We start from the raw sequence: 17,490 nt of genomic DNA on the forward strand, positions 1-17,490 counted from the left end.
GATATGGGAGTTCATCTTGTTGCTGTGATGGATCACTGTGGTATTTCACCCAGTAGATATGGGAGTTCATCTTGTTGCTGTGATGGATCACTGTGGTATTTCACCCAGTAGATATGGGAGTTCATCTTTCTGCTGTGATGGATCACTGTGGTATTTCACCCAGTAGATATGGGAGTTCATCTTGTTGCTGTGATGGATCACTGTGGTATTTCACCCAGTAGATATGGGAGTTCATCTTTCTGCTGTGATGGATCACTGTGGTATTTCACCCAGTAGATATGGGAGTTCATCTTGTTGCTGTGATGGATCACTGTGGTATTTCACCCAGTAGATATGGGAGTTCATCTTGTTGCTGTGATGGATCACTGTGGTATTTCACCCAGTAGATATGGGAGTTTATCTTTCTGCTGTGATGGCACCCTGTGGTATTTCACCCAGTAGATATGGGAGTTCATCTTTCTGCTGTGATGGATCACTGTGGTATTTCACCCAGTAGATATGGGAGTTTATCTTTCTGCTGTGATGGATCACTGTGGTATTTCACCCAGTAGATATGGGAGTTTATCTTGCTGCTGTGATGGATCACTGTGGTATTTCACCCAGTAGATATGGGAGTTCATCTTTCTGCTGTGATGGATCACTGTGGTATTTCACCCAGTAGATATGGGAGTTCATCTTGCTGCTGTGATGGAGCACTGTGGTATTTCACCCAGTAGATATGGGAGTTCATCTTGTTGCTGTGATGGATCACTGTGGTATTTCACCCAGTAGATATGGGAGTTTATCTTGTTGCTGTGATGGATCACTGTGGTATTTCACCCAGTAGATATGGGAGTTTATCTTTCTGCTGTGATGGATCACTGTGGTATTTCACCCAGTAGATATGGGAGTTTATCTTGCTGCTGTGATGGATCACTGTGGTATTTCACCCAGTAGATATGGGAGTTCATCAAATTCGGGTTTGTTTTCTAATTCTTTGTGGATCTGTGTAATCTGAGGGAAATATGTGTCTCTAATATGGTTATACATTTGGCAGGAGGTTAGGAAGTGCAGCTCAGTTTCCACCTCATTTTGTGGGCAGTGTTGCACATAGCATGTCTTCTCTTGAGAGCCAGGTCTGCCTACGGTGGCCTTTCTCAATAGCAAGGCTATGCTCACTGAGTCTGTACATAGTCAAAGCTTTCCTTAAGTTTGGGTCAGTCACAGTGGTCAGGTATTCTGCCACTGTGTCTCTCTCTGTTTAGGGACAAATAGCATTCTAGTTTGCTCTGTTTTTTTGTTCATTCTTTCCAATGTGTCAAGTAATTATCTTTTTGTTTTCCCATGATTTGGTTGGGTCTAATTGTGTTGCTGTCCTGGGGCTCTGTGGGGTCTGTTTGTGTTTGTGAACAGAGCCCCAGGACCAGCTTGCTTAGGGGACTCTACTCCAGGTTGATCTCTATGTAGGTGATGGCTCTGTTATGGAAGGTTTGGGACGTTTTGTCCAGGAAGTTGTCTAAAAGGGATTGGATTTGTTGTTGCCTAATAGTTTTTTGGTAGGTTTCCACACTACTTTCCTTCCATCTATAGCATTTCTTAATACTATTCAGTTCCTTTGGCTTTGATGCCTCATGATTGACTACTGCTCTGTTCAAGTACACTGATTTTGCTGTGATCTGATAGGGGTGTCAGTGGGCTGACTGTGAACGCTCTGAGAGACTCTGGGTTGAGGTCAGTGATAAAGTAGTCTACAGTACTATTGCCAAGAGATGAGCTATAGGTGTACCTACCGTAGGAGTCCCCTCGAAGCCTACCATTGACTATGTACATACCCAGCGTGCGACAGAGCTGCAGGAGTTGTGACCCATTTTTGTTGGTTATGTTGTCGTAGTTGTGTCCAGGGGGCATATGGACGAGGGAATGCTGTCACCTCCAGGTAGGTGTTTGTCCCCCTGTGTGCTGAGGGAATGCTGTCCCCTCCAGGTAGGTGTTTGTCCCCCTGTGTGCTGAGGGAATGCTGTCCCCTCCAGGTAGGTGTTTGTCCCCCTGTGTGCTGAGGGAATGCTGTCCCCTCCAGGTAGGTGTTTGTCCCCCTGTGTGCTGAGGGTGTCAGGTTCTTTTCCAGTTCTGGCATTTAGGTCGCCACAGACTAGTACATGTCCCTGGGCCTGGAAATGGTTGTGTTCCCCCTCCAGGATGGAGAAGCTGTCTTCATTAAAGTATGGGGATTCTAGTGGGGGGATATAGGTAGGATGGAGAAGCTGTCTTCATTAAAGTATGGGGATTCTATTGGGGAGGATATTGGTAGGATGGAGAAGCTGTCTTCATTATAGTATGGGGATTCTAGTGGGGGATATAGGTAGGAGGGAGAAGCTGTCTTCATTAAAGTATGGGGATTCTATTGGGGAGGATATTGGTAGGATGGAGAAGCTGTCTTCATTAAAGTATGGGGATTCTATTGGGGAGGATATTGGTAGGATGGAGAAGCTGTCTTCATTAAAGTATGGGGATTCTAGTGGGGGGATATAGGTAGGAGGGAGAAGCTGTCTTCATTAAAGTATGGGGATTCTAGTGGGGGATATAGGTAGGATGGAGAAGCTGTCTTCATTATAGTATGGGGATTCTAGTGGGGGGATATAGGTAGGATGGAGAAGCTGTCTTCATTATAGTATGGGGATTCTAGTGGGGGATATAGCTAGGATGGAGAAGCTGTCTTCATTATAGTATGGGGATTCTAGTGGGGGATATAGGTAGGATGGAGAAGCTGTCTTCATTAAAGTATGGGGATTCTAGTGGGGGATATAGGTAGGAGGGAGAAGCTGTCTTCATTATAGTATGGGGATTCTGGTGGGGGGATATAGGTAGGATGGAGAAGCTGTCTTCATTATAGTATGGGGATTCTAGTGGGGGATATAGGTAGGATGGAGAAGCTGTCTTCATTATAGTATGGGGATTCTAGTGGGGGGATATAGGGTAGGATGGAGAAGCTGTCTTCATTATAGTATGGGGATTCTAGTGGGGGATATAGGTAGGATGGAGAAGCTGTCTTCATTAAAGTATGGGGATTCTAGTGGGGGATATAGGGTAGGATGGAGAAGCTGTCTTCATTATAGTATGGGGATTCTAGTGGGGGGATATAGGTAGGATGGAGAAGCTGTCTTCATTAAAGTATGGGGTTTCTAGTAGGGGGATATAGGTAGGATGGAGAAGCTGTCTTCATTATAGTATGGGGATTCTAGTGGGGGGATAGCAAATTAGCATATCCCCTGAATCTCTTCCCTGTTTCACACCTGAGTAGTTTGGTGGATGGGACTATCAGCTCTCTGTAACCTAGAGGACAACCAGTGGGTCCATCTCCTCTATACCACCTGGTAGTGTGGTGGATGGGACTACCAGCTCTCTGTAACCTAGAGGGCAACCAGTGGGTCCATCTCCTCTATACCACCCACCTGGTAGTGTGGTGGATGGGACTACCAGCTCTCTGTAACCTAGAGGACAACCAGTGGGTCCATCTCCTCTATACCACCTGGTAGTGTGGTGGATGGGACTACCAGCTCTCTGTAACCTAGAGGACAACCAGTGGGTCCGTCTCCTCTATACCACCTGGTAGTTTGGTGGATGGGACTACCAGCTCTCTGTAACCTAGAGGACAACCAGTGGGTCCATCTCCTCTATACCACCTGGTAGTGTGGTGGATGGGACTACCAGCTCTCTGTAACCTAGAGGACAACCAGTGGGTCCATCTCCTCTATACCACCCACCTGGTAGTGTGGTGGATGGGACTACCAGCTCTCTGTAACCTAGAGGGCAACCAGTGGGTCCATCTCCTCTATACCACCCACCTGGTAGTGTGGTGGATGGGACTACCAGCTCTCTGTAACCTAGAGGACAACCAGTGGGTCCATCTCCTCTATACCACCTGGTAGTGTGGTGGATGGGACTACCAGCTCTCTGTAACCTAGAGGGCAACCAGTGGGTCCATCTCCTCTATACCACCCACCTGGTAGTGTGGTGGATGGGACTACCAGCTCTCTGTAACCTAGAGGACAACCAGTGGGTCCATCTCCTCTATACCACCTGGTAGTGTGGTGGATGGGACTACCAGCTCTCTGTAACCAAGAGGGCAACCAGTGGGTCCATCTCCTCTATACCACCCTGGTAGTGTGGTGGATGGGACTACCAGCTCTCTGTAACCTAGAGGGCAACCAGTGGGTCCATCTCCTCTATACCACCCACCTGGTAGTGTGGTGGATGGGACTACCAGCTCTCTGTAACCTAGAGGGCAACCAGTGGGTCCATCTCCTCTATACCACCCACCTGGTAGTGTGGTGGATGGGACTACCAGCTCTCTGTAACCTAGAGGGCAACCAGTGGGTCCATCTCCTCTATACCACCTGGTAGTGTGGTGGATGGGACTACCAGCTCTCTGTAACCTAGAGGACAACCAGTGGGTCCATCTCCTCTATACCACCTGGTAGTGTGGTGGATGGGACTACCAGCTCTCTGTAACCTAGAGGGCAACCAGTGGGTCCATCTCCTCTATACCACCCACCTGGTAGTGTGGTGGATGGGACTACCAGCTCTCTGTAACCTAGAGGACTTCCAGTGGGTCCATCTCCTCTATACCACCCACCTGGTAGTGTGGTGGATGGGACTACCAGCTCTCTGTAACCTAGAGGACAACCAGTGGGTCCATCTCCTCTACACCACCCACCTGGTAGTGTGGTGGATGGGACTACCAGCTCTCTGTAACCTAGAGGACAACCAGTGGGTCCGTCTCCTCTATACCACCTGGTAGTGTGGTGGATGGGACTACCAGCTCTCTGTAACCTAGAGGGCAACCAGTGGGTCCATCTCCTCTATACCACCCAACTGGTAGTGTGGTGGATGGGACTACCAGCTCTCTGTAACCTAGAGGGCAACCAGTGGGTCCATCTCCTCTATACCACCCACCTGGTAGTGTGGTGGATGGGACTACCAGCTCTCTGTAACCTAGAGGGCAACCAGTGGGTCCATCTCCTCTATACCACCTGGTAGTGTGGTGGATGGGACTACCAGCTCTCTGTAACCTAGAGGACAACCAGTGGGTCCATCTCCTCTATACCACCCACCTGGTAGTGTGGTGGATGGGACTACCAGCTCTCTGTAACCTAGAGGACAACCAGTGGGTCCATCTCCTCTATACCACCCACCTGGTAGTGTGGTGGATGGGACTACCAGCTCTCTGTAACCTAGAGGACAACCAGTGGGTCCATCTCCTCTATACCACCCACCTGGTAGTGTGGTGGATGGGACTACCAGCTCTCTGTAACCTAGAGGGCAACCAGTGGGTCCATCTCCTCTATACCACCTGGTAGTGTGGTGGATGGGACTACCAGCTCTCTGTAACCTAGAGGACAACCAGTGGGTCCATCTCCTCTATACCACCCACCTGGTAGTGTGGTGGATGGGACTACCAGCTCTCTGTAACCTAGAGGGCAACCAGTGGGTCCATCTCCTCTATACCACGCACCTGGTAGTGTGGTGGATGGGACTACCAGCTCTCTGTAACCTAGAGGACAACCAGTGGGTCCATCTCCTCTATACCACGCACCTGGTAGTGTGGTGGATGGGACTACCAGCTCTCTGTAACCTAGAGGACAACCAGTGGGTCCATCTCCTCTATACCACCTGGTAGTGTGGTGGATGGGACTACCAGCTCTCTGTAACCTAGAGGACAACCAGTGGGTCCATCTCCTCTATACCACCCACCTGGTAGTGTGGTGGATGGGACTACCAGCTCTCTGTAACCTAGAGGACAACCAGTGGGTCCATCTCCTCTATACCACCCACCTGGTAGTGTGGTGGATGGGACTACCAGCTCTCTGTAACCTAGAGGACAACCAGTGGGTCCGTCTCCTCTATACCACCTGGTAGTGTGGTGGATGGGACTACCAGCTCTCTGTAACCTAGAGGACAACCAGTGGGTCCATCTCCTCTATACCACCTGGTAGTGTGGTGGATGGGACTACCAGCTCTCTGTAACCTAGAGGACAACCAGTGGGTCCGTCTCCTCTATACCACCCACCTGGTAGTGTGGTGGATGGGACTACCAGCTCTCTGTAACCTAGAGGGCAACCAGTGGGTCCGTCTCCTCTATACCACCCACCTGGTAGTGTGGTGGATGGGACTACCAGCTCTCTGTAACCTAGAGGGCAACCAGTGGGTCCGTCTCCTCCTCCTAGAGGGCTCCCTAGTGGTGCAGAGGTCTAAGGCACCGCCTCTCAGTGCTAGCTGGCTCCCTAGTGGTGCAGAGGTCTAAGGCACCGCCTCTCAGTGCTAGCTGGCTCCCTAGTGGTGCAGAGGTCTAAGGCACCGCCTCTCAGTGCTAGCTGGCTCCCTAGTGGTGCAGAGGTCTAAGGCACCGCCTCTCAGTGCTAGCTGGCTCCCTAGTGGTCCAGAGGTCTAAGGCACCGCCTCTCAGTGAACCCCAAGCCCAGGGAATCCCACACAATCTGAGCACCCCCTTGTCAGCTAGACTGATAGCCCTCCTGAGGACATGCACAAGACACAGATTGTACTCCTTATGGACCTAAACACACAATGTCTAAACTCTGGTGTCCAAACACCCTAGACCTTCTGTCTGACCAACTAGGTTCACCCAGCGCCCCTAGACCTTCTGTCTGTGTGTGTGTGAGAGAGAGAGAGAGAGAGAGAGAGAGAGAGAACAAACAAACAAACAGGCCCAACCCCCACTCTTACACTAGCCCAAGCCAATGGAATGTACCAGATGCTCAGCAGGCTCTGCTCACACTTACTGGCCTGAGGCCAAACCACACGACCAACAACATTGGACACTTTATGGAACACAAAGCCTTCACAATCTCATCCTCATCCGCCCTATGGGACTCCCGATCACGGGCCGGGTTGTGATGCAGCCCTGGATCGAACCAGGGTCTGTAGTGACTCATCTAGCACTGAGATGCAGTGCCTTAGATCAATGCGCCACTCAGGAGACCCAAAATATAAAGGTCCCAGCCCGGAAACACTGAGTAACTCTCCTGAGTTCTACCACACAGGGCTCTGGTCCAAAGTAGTGCGCTATAGGCTGCCATTTTAAAATGCATCTCAGGTCTCTTTAACAGTCACATGACCGCAGTGATGCAGGTCCAACAGCGTTTAGCTTCATGGAGGGAGGATGCTGACCAGACAGACAGAGAGTGGAGGGAAGATGCTGACCAGACGGACAGAGAGTGGAGGGAGGATGCTGACCAGACAGACAGAGAGTGGAGGGAGGATGCTGACCAGACAGACAGAGAGTGGAGGGAGGATGCTGACCAGACAGACAGAGAGTGGAGGGAAGATGCTGACCAGACGGACAGAGAGTGGAGGGAGGATGCTGACCAGACAGACAGAGAGTGGAGGGAGGATGCTGACCAGACAGACAGAGAGTGGAGGGAGGATGCTGACCAGACAGACAGACAGAGAGTGGAGGGAGGATGCTGACCAGACAGACAGACAGAGAGTGGAGGGAGGATGCTGACCAGACAGACAGACAGAGAGTGGAGGGAGGATGCTGACCAGACAGACAAACAGAGAGTGGAGAGAGGATGCTGACCAGACAGACAGAGAGTGGAGAGAGGATGCGGACCAGACAGACAGAGAGTGGAGGGAGGATGCGGACCAGACAGACAGAGAGTGGAGGGAGGATGCTGACCAGACAGACAGAGAGTGGAGGGAGGATGCTGACCAGACAGACAGAGAGTGGAGGGAGGATGCTGACCAGACAGACAGAGAGTGGAGGGAGGATGCGGACCAGACAGACAGAGAGTGGAGGGAGGATGCTGACCAGACAGAGAGTGGAGGGAGGCTGCTGACCAGACAGACAGAGAGTGGAGGGAGGATGCTGACCAGACAGACAGAGAGTGGAGGGAGGATGCGGACCAGACAGACAGAGAGTGGAGGGAGGATGCTGACCAGACAGAGAGTGGAGGGAGGATGCTGACCAGACAGAGAGTGGAGGGAGGCTGCTGACCAGACAGACAGAGAGTGGAGGGAGGATGCTGACCAGACAGACAGAGAGTGGAGGGAGGATGCGGACCAGACAGACAGACAGAGAGTGGAGGGAGGATGCTGACCAGACAGACAGAGAGTGGAGGGAGGATGCTGACCAGACAGACAGAGAGTGGAGGGAGGATGCTGACCAGACAGACAGAGAGTGGAGGGAGGATGCGGACCAGACAGACAGAGAGTGGAGGGAGGATGCTGACCAGACAGACAGAGAGTGGAGGGAGGATGCTGACCAGACAGACAGAGAGTGGAGGGAGGATGCTGTCCAGACAGACAGAGTGGAGAGAGGATGCGGACCAGACAGACAGAGAGTGGAGGGAGGATGCTGACCAGACAGACAGAGAGTGGAGGGAGGATGCTGACCAGACAGACAGAGAGTGGAGGGAGGATGCTGACCAGACAGACAGAGAGTGGAGGGAGGATGCGGACCAGACAGACAGAGAGTGGAGGGAGGATGCTGACCAGACAGACAGAGAGTGGAGGGAGGATGCTGACCAGACAGACAGAGAGTGGAGGGAGGATGCTGACCAGACAGACAGAGAGTGGATGGAGGATGCTGACCAGACGGACAGAGAGTGGAGGGAGGATGCTGACCAGACGGACAGAGAGTGGAGGGAGGATGCTGACCAGACAGACAGAGAGTGGAGGGAGGATGCTGACCAGACAGACGGAGAGTGGAGGGAGGATGCTGACCAGACAGACAGAGAGTGGAGGGAGGATGCTGACCAGACAGACAAACAGAGAGTGGAGAGAGGATGCTGACCAGACAGACAGAGAGTGGAGGGAGGATGCTGACCAGACAGACAAACAGAGAGTGGAGAGAGGATGCTGACCAGACAGACAGAGAGTGGAGGGAGGATGCTGACCAGACAGACAGAGAGTGGAGGGAGGATGCGGACCAGACAGACAGAGAGTGGAGGGAGGATGCTGACCAGACAGACAGAGAGTGGAGGGAGGATGCTGACCAGACAGACGGAGAGTGGAGGGAGGATGCTGACCAGACAGACAGAGAGTGGAGGGAGGATGCTGACCAGACAGACAGAGAGTGGAGGGAGGATGCTGACCAGACAGACAGAGAGTGGAGGGAGGATGCTGACCAGACAGACAGAGAGTGGAGGGAGGATGCTGACCAGACAGACAGAGAGTGGAGGGAGGATGCTGACCAGACGGACAGAGAGTGGAGGGAGGATGCTGACCAGACGGACAGAGAGTGGAGGGAGGATGCTGACCAGACAGACAAACAGAGAGTGGAGGGAGGATGCTGACCAGACAGACAGACAGGAGTTGAGGGAGGATGCTGACCAGACAGACAAAGAGAGTGGAGAGAGGATGCTGACCAGACAGACAGAGAGTGGAGGGAGGATGCGGACCAGACAGACAGAGAGTGGAGGGAGGATGCTGACCAGACAGACAGAGAGTGGAGGGAAGATGCTGACCAGACAGAGAGTGGAGGGAGGCTGCTGACCAGACAGACAGAGAGTGGAGGGAGGATGCTGACCAGACAGACAGAGAGTGGAGGGAGGATGCTGACCAGACAGACAGAGAGTGGGGGGAGGATGCTGACCAGACAGACAGAGAGTGGAGGGAGGATGCTGACCAGACAGACAGAGAGTGGAGGGAGGATGCTGACCAGACAGACGGAGAGTGGAGGGAGGATGCTGACCAGACGGACGGAGAGTGGAGGGAGGATGCTGACCAGACGGACAGAGAGTGGAGGGAGGATGCTGACCAGACAGACAGAGAGTGGAGGGAGGATGCTGACCAGACAGACGGAGAGTGGAGGGAGGATGCTGACCAGACAGACGGAGAGTGGAGGGAGGATGCTGACCAGACAGACAGAAGAGTGGAGGGAGGATGCTGACCAGACGGACAGAGAGTGGAGGGAGGATGCTGACCAGACAGACGGAGAGTGGAGGGAAGATGCTGACCAGACGGACAGAGAGTGGAGGGAGGATGCGGACCAGACGGACAGAGAGTGGAGGGAGGATGCTGACCAGACGGACAGAGAGTGGAGGGAGGATGCGGACCAGACAGACAGAGAGTGGAGGGGGATGCTGACCAGACAGACAGAGAGTGGGGGGGGGATGCTGACCAGACGGACAGAGAGTGGAGGGAGGATGCTCACCAGACTCGGACTCCTGTATTTAGGTCATTTATCATTATAACGGTCAGACAGCCCTTCTCTGTTGCTGCCAGATGGGAGTTGCTCCTCCTGTTCTCCGGCTTCTCTCGCCCTGCCCTCCTCCCCCGTCACAGGCCATGTTTCTCCTGTCATCCTCCTCCTCCTCCTCTTCCTCACAGCCAGGACTTCAGGCCATGCTGTTGTGAAGCTAGAGAACACAGCAGTAGCATAAATGTAATGAATCATTGTTCAGCATCATTCATTGGAAAAATATTTTTGTGAAGAAATACACCAGTGTTCCTCCTGGTTTACTGGCTGATGCAGAGATGTTTGGTTCTTACCACTGATCCTCCGGGTTTACTGGCTGATGCAGAGATGTTTGGTTCTTACCAGTGATCCTCCTGGTTTACTGGCTGATGCAGAGATGTTTGGTTCTTACCAGTGATCCTCCGGGTTTACTGGCTGATGCAGAGATGTTTGGTTCTTACCACTGATCCTCCTGGTTTACTGGCTGATGCAGAGATGTTTGGTTCTTACCAGTGATCCTCCGGGTTTACTGGCTGATGCAGAGATGTTTGGTTCTTACCACTGATCCTCCGGGTTTACTGGCTGATGCAGAGATGTTTGGTTCTTACCACTGATCCTCCTGGTTTACTGGCTGATGCAGAGATGTTTGGTTCTTACCACTGATCCTCCGGGTTTACTGGCTGATGCAGAGATGTTTGGTTCTTACCACTGATCCTCCTGGTTTACTGGCTGATGCAGAGATGTTTGGTTCTTACCACTGATCCTCCTGGTTTACTGGCTGATGCAGAGATGTTTGGTTCTTACCACTGATCCTCCTGGTTTACTGGCTGATGCAGAGATGTTTGGTTCTTACCAGTGATCCTCCGGGTTTACTGGCTGATGCAGAGATGTTTGGTTCTTACCACTGATCCTCCGGGTTTACTGGCTGATGCAGAGATGTTTGGTTCTTACCACTGATCCTCCTGGTTTACTGGCTGATGCAGAGATGTTTGGTTCTTACCACTGATCCTCCTGGTTTACTGGCTGATGCAGAGATGTTTGGTTCTTACCACTGATCCTCCTGGTTTACTGGCTGATGCAGAGATGTTTGGTTCTTACCACTGATCCTCCTGGTTTACTGGCTGATGCAGAGATGTTTGGTTCTTACCAGTGATGTGAAGTTGCAGCTTTTAGGGCCTTCGAGTGTTACTAACATCAATATAAACTTGCATAGCTTTTTAGGACAGACTCATTCGTAGACTTTCATCACAATTGTATTGGTTAATTAATACTGTCAGCTGGCCTAATATAATGTTGACGTATTGTGTGTACAGCCAAACTGACCTTTCTTTGTCTCGGATCTTCCCTCTTTAGACTACTTGGTCCCCCTCCTCTCTTCAGTCTTCATCGTCTTGTGGATCCTGGTGCTGGTCTCCGTCTTCCTGTACTGCGTGCGTCGCCGGCGGAAACATGGCAACGGAGCCTCGTCGCCCGCGGCGACAGATGACAACACCACCAACAACGTCCGCGAGCAGCTCAACCAGATCAAGAATCCCATCAACGTGAAACACTGCCTCGGCGGCCATCTTGCGACGTCGGTGGTCATCAAAGACTACGAGGATAAAAACTCGATCGTCGCCAAGGTACGAACACACCACCGCCCCGAGGGGGAGGAGGACGACGATAAAGAGAGACAGCTGGGGAATAAAGGACGCTTTGTGGTCACAGCCAAACAGCCTGTCTACACACTGGTGGAGCGGGAGGCCAAGGGGCCCAACGACGGGGACGTCAGGACCGCGCTGCAGCCCAGCTCCAAACACCCTAACTGGACTAATAAACAGGACAACAGGGTCCTGGAGACAGCACACAGCATCAACAGGATGGACTACATCGTATAGCAGGAAATGATATAGCGGGAGGCAGGAAGTAGCATGTAAACCCTGTGTAAAGAATTCCCCCTTCCTGGACGTTATGGTGGTCCTTCTGATAGGCTGTTTTGACGCTGTGTTTTCGCTGTGTTGACGTGCAACCATTGACCTTTAGTGAAGAGGACCAAGGGGGGAGGAGTGTTCTGGGATTTGTAGTTCTTAAACTGTTGCATCATTATTCTGTGACTACAAGGTTTTGTTGTTTGGATGAATGAATCCATGGCTGTATCAGATGTGGTACCCTATTCCCTATGTAGTGCACTACTTTTGACCAGGGCCCTATGGGTTTAATACACAATGTAGGGAATAGTGCGCCATTTGGGACATTTCCCCTGACTGTTCATTTAAGTTTGGACTAGCTGGCTACACTGGCAGAGAAGGTTGACGTGGTTGGCTGGAGAACAAGGTTGTTTTCACATTTCAACATTTCATTGCAACACTTATTACCTATTAAGTGCACTACTTTTGACCAGCGCCCATAGTGCTCCCATAGGGCTCCCATAGACCTCCCATAGACCTCCCATAGTGCTCCCATAGTGCTCCCATAATGCTCCCATAGTGCTCCCATAATGCTCCCATAGTGCTCCCATAATGCTCCCATAGTGCTCCCATAATGCTCCCATAGTCCTCCCATTGTGCTCCCATAATGCTCCCATAATGCTCCCATAGTGCTCCCATTGTGCTCCCATTGTGCTCCCATAGTGCTCCCCTAGTGCTCCCCTAGTGCTCCTATAGTGCTCCCATAGTGCTCCCATAGACCTCCCATAGTGCTCCCATAGTGCTCCCATAGTGCACCCATAGTGCCCCCATAGTGCTCCCATAGTGCTCCCATAGTGCTCCCATTGACCTCCCATAGTGCTCCCATTGTGCTCCCATAATGCTCCCATAGTGCTCCCATAGTGCTCCCATAGGTCTCCCATTGTGCTGCAATAGGGCTCCCATAGACCTCCCATAGTGCTCCCATAATACTCCCATAGTGCTCCCATAGTGCTCCCATAGTGCTCCCATAATACTCCCATAGTGCCCCCATAGTGCTCCCATAGTGCTCCCATAGGGCTCCCCTAGTTCTCCCATAGGGCTCCTATAGTTCTCCCATAGACCTCCCATAGTGCTCCCATAATGCTCCCATAGTGCCCCCATAGTGCTCCCATAGTGCTCCCATAGAGCTCCCATAGTGCTCCCATAGACCTCCCATAGTGCTCCCATAGTGCTCCCATAATGCTCCCATAGTGCCCCCATAGTGCTCCCATAGTGTTCCCATTGTGCTCCCATAGTGCTCCCATAGTGTTCCCATAGTGCTCCCATAATGCTCCCATAGTGCTCCCATAGGGCTCCCATTGTGCTGCAATAGGGCTCCCATAGGGCTCCCATAGACCTCCCATAGTGCTCCCATAATGCTCCCATAGTGCTCCCATTGTGCTCCCATAGGGCTCCCATAGGGCTCCCATAGTGCTCCCATAGTTCTCCCATAATTCTCCCATAGTTCTCCCATAGTGCTCCCATATAGCTCCCATAATGCTCCCATAATGCTCCCATAATTCTCCCATATAGCTCCCATAATGCTCCCATAATGCTCCCATAGTGCTCCTATAGTGCTCCCATAGTGCTCCCATAGTTCTCCCATAATTCTCCCATAATTCTCCCATAATGCTCCCATAATTCTCCCATAAAGCTCCCATAATGCTCCCATAATGCTCCCCTAGTGCTCCCATAGTGCTCCCATAGTGCTCCCATAATGCTCCCATAATGCTCCCATAATGCTCCCATAGTGCTCCCATAATGCTCCCATAGTTCTCCCATTGTGCTCCCATAATTCTCCCATAGTGCTCCCATAATGCTCCCATATAGCTCCCATATAGCTCCCATAGTGCTCTCATAATGCTCCCATAATGCTCCCATATAGCTCCCATAGTGCTCTCATAATGCTCCCATAATGCTCTCATAATGCTCCCATAATGCTCCCATAATGCTCCCATAGGGCTCCCATAGTGCTCCCATAGTTCTCCCATAATTCTCCCATAGTGCTCCCATAATTCTCCCATAATTCTCCCATAGTGCTCCCATATAGCTCCCATAATGCTCCCATAATGCTCCCATAGGGCTCCTGGGTTTTCTGCATAGTCACTGTCCAGTTAGTGGATGTTGTTGGAAGGCCTCCCTTTCCTCTTGGGGTTTCTGCAAAGTCATTGCAAAATAGTCTAAAGAATAAAACATTTAAGTTAGCGGGATAGCACAGTATATTTTTGTATTTGTGAGTTTTCCATCTCTTGGTTTCCAACTAGTTCTGTCTTTGTGAAAGTGTATTTTTATGTTCATACTGCATCAACCATACAAATCCAGCTTTATTTAAATTGATGATTATTTTTGTTTGTTTGTTTGTGGCGGGGCCGGGGGCGATACCATGCTGGCACGATGAAGAATTTCCCTGTCAATTTAGAACGTGTAGATATGTACATGTATTAATCATTGTGTATATTTGAATTATTAACTTAATAATAATCAAGAGCCTAAAGATATCTTTTCCTTTTTTATTTATATGTTCTGTGTCTAGATTTTGAAGGATTCGGTAGCTTTGTACGTTTTCATTTCATTTTGATTGACATTTTTATTTCATGAAACGTCAGAGGGAGAAGAAAATAAGGACGTTCGTAAAGAAAAAGTAATACATTTTTTTTTTAATGATTTCAGATGTTTTCAAATATCCATTTTTCCAAGACTTTGCAGGAGACGAAGAAATTAAAACCAAACTGGTTGCTTTCTTAAAAAATCTAAACGATAGTGGCAGACATATTGTTTGTCATGAAAACACAAAAAGCCTTTAGTAGCATATAACTCACAATCCCATAAATGATCAAAGCACATAAAAACAGTATCAACTAGTAATCACATAATCCGAGCACAAAAACAGTTTATCACATAGTCACATTCTCAGAAAGCAATATCTGACAACTTTAGGGGAGAGTGGGGTGTAAATTGAGCCATTTTTTTAAATTTACATTCATCATCACTCCGTCAAGGAAATATAGTATTCTTTCTAACAAAGATATCTATCTATCTATCTATCTATATATATATATATATATATATATATATATCAGGATGTTGTGTATCCCTGGAAATAATCAGAATTCATGTAAACATTACAGTTTTGAAAAGATGGCTTGTTTAAAAAGAAGGAAAACATTTGTACTATATTAGCTCATGCAGCTACAAGGATGCACTTTCCTTCTAGGTTCAGGACCTCATATTGAGGCTGAAAGAGACCCCAGCTGACATATAAAACGATCTTTAAATCTACTTTGGTTGAGATACAAGTGTCATGAAATTAATTTGACTCGGGAGTTGGGGAAATGTGTTTATTGAACCTAATTTGTTCCATGAAATGAGGACCTCTTCATAAATATTTGCTCAACTGATACGTCTTCTGTATTGTTTTCCTAGAAAGAAGGGTGGCTCAACTTACCCTACTCTCCCCTATGGCAAATCGCACGACAATCACGCCTCAATGTCTACTGGAACAGTAGGGAGGGTCAATAGTCTAGCCCGAGTCCCAGATCTGTTTGTGCTGTCTTGTCAAGTCCATTGCTATGACTGCTGTCACTGTTAACACATGTTGGGAAGACTGCACAAACAGATCTGTGACTCGGGCTAGAGTAGCGTTTCTCAAACTTAGTCCCTGTGGGGACCACAAGAGGTGCATGTTTTAGGGTTTTTTGCTCTTAGCACGACACATCCGATTCAAAACTCATCGAGCTTTGATTATTAGAAAGATGCCCCTCTTGGAGCTGCGCTGGGGAAAGGCTGGTCGAGGGTGTCAATCACGGAAACACGCATTTCCTTCTCTCTGTACTCGGCGCTATTCTTAAACTATTGAAATGCTCTTTAAAATATGTTTTTATATCTCAGATGTTAGTACTTTATGAGATCATGGAAACATTCATTTAGTGTTTTTTTTTCCTCTCTTGTGTTATGGATTAGGGTTAGGGTTAGGGGGTAGGGGTAGGGGTTAACCCCCTTGTGTTATGGATTATAGATTGCAACATCATCAACACAAATACAATCTTTTTAGGGGGTTTTGTTCTTTTGAAAAAATGTCAATATTTATTAAATATTTTGTATGTAAAGAGATAATAAAACAGTCCCTGTTCTGGATTCATGTTTTGAGTAAAGTGACTGGATGAAATGATTAATATAGAAATACCTGATTGGTGGGATTCACTCAGCCCTCATTGGTGGGATTCACTCAGCCCTGATTGGTAGGATTCACTCAGACCTGATTGGTGGGATTCACTCATACCTGATTGGTGGGATTCACTCATACCTGATTGGTGGGATTCACTCAGACCTGATTGGTGGGATTCACTCATACCTGATTGGTGGGATTCACTCAAACCTGATTGGTGGGATTCACTCAGCCCTCATTGGTGGGATTCACTCAGCCCTCATTGGTGGGATTCACTCAGCACTGATTGGTGGGATTCACTCAAACCTGCCGTAGATTTACAGAATGTACCCCTCAGTTCACCCCAACACATACCTGTCAGGAAGTTGTGGGGTTTTATGGGAAAACTAGCTACGGTGTAAATTAGGGCATTTTAAATTATTTTACAATAATTGACTCTCTCGACCAATCAGAATAAAGCGCATGGTCGAGGCTGCTTTTCTCTCTTAGTTTTTTTTAGTTGAAAAAAGCAGCCGTCAAAAGAGAAGTCAGTTACTAACAGGTTTTCTGATGTTTTCTTTGATCGGTGTCCGGCCCTGTGTAAACTCAGTGAGCTTTAGTTGCCATTTGAATTATTCATATTTTATTGGGTAAAATATCACGCTGTGACGTCAGGGCAGACTGGAGGAGGGAAGTTGCTCAACGAACGATTATAAAACCAAGTACTTCGCATGTCATGGTAACAATGTCACAAGGATAGTCGAATTTAATTTATAACAAAGCTCTTTTTTTTTTTCAATTATTATTATTGCCAAAATAAGCCTACGGTGTTTCTGTAATGGAATACTAAAGTCAGTTCGGATAACCCGTGCCCATCCCTAGTGTAAAAAATACTGCACTGCAGTTTTGATTGAATTGAGCCTTGTGGGCTTCTATCCCAGAAGCTTTTTAACCGAACATGTCAGAGCCAATGACAGCGGCTCTATTTTACTGGAAAAACAGTGGTACGTTTGTATAGGGAACAGGACACGGGGAAAAACCCTAAGGGTCTTTATTCTATACCCAGACATGTTAGTTAGAGCCTATGACCGGGAGGTTCTCAGAAACTAGTGTGGGAACAACTTCATAGTGAGATGACAGACCAACAACAACAACAACAACAAGGTCTCATTCTTGTTTTGTTTACTGTAGGTCAGAGCTAGACTCCTTTCAATCAGACGGACTGTCCCGAAGACTGACGTTGT

At 49.1% G+C, this 17,490-nt stretch overlaps 1 protein-coding gene across 1 annotated transcript in view; it reads left to right on the top strand.

The window, feature by feature from the left end:
* LOC106589996 (protein jagged-1b) overlaps nt 1–16,236 on the top strand; it is a 161,203-nt gene extending 144,967 nt beyond the window's left edge. The window contains 1 exon segment of the mRNA XM_045710129.1: nt 11,531–16,236. Within this exon segment, the coding sequence (XP_045566085.1) occupies nt 11,531–12,054 (524 nt within the window). The 3' untranslated portion in view covers nt 12,055–16,236.
* The last annotated feature ends 1,254 nt before the right edge of the window (nt 16,237–17,490 follow it).

Source organism: Salmo salar, chromosome ssa28 (genome assembly GCF_905237065.1).
Source record: "Salmo salar chromosome ssa28, Ssal_v3.1, whole genome shotgun sequence".
In the NCBI taxonomy this organism is placed as follows: Eukaryota; Metazoa; Chordata; class Actinopteri; order Salmoniformes; family Salmonidae; genus Salmo; species Salmo salar.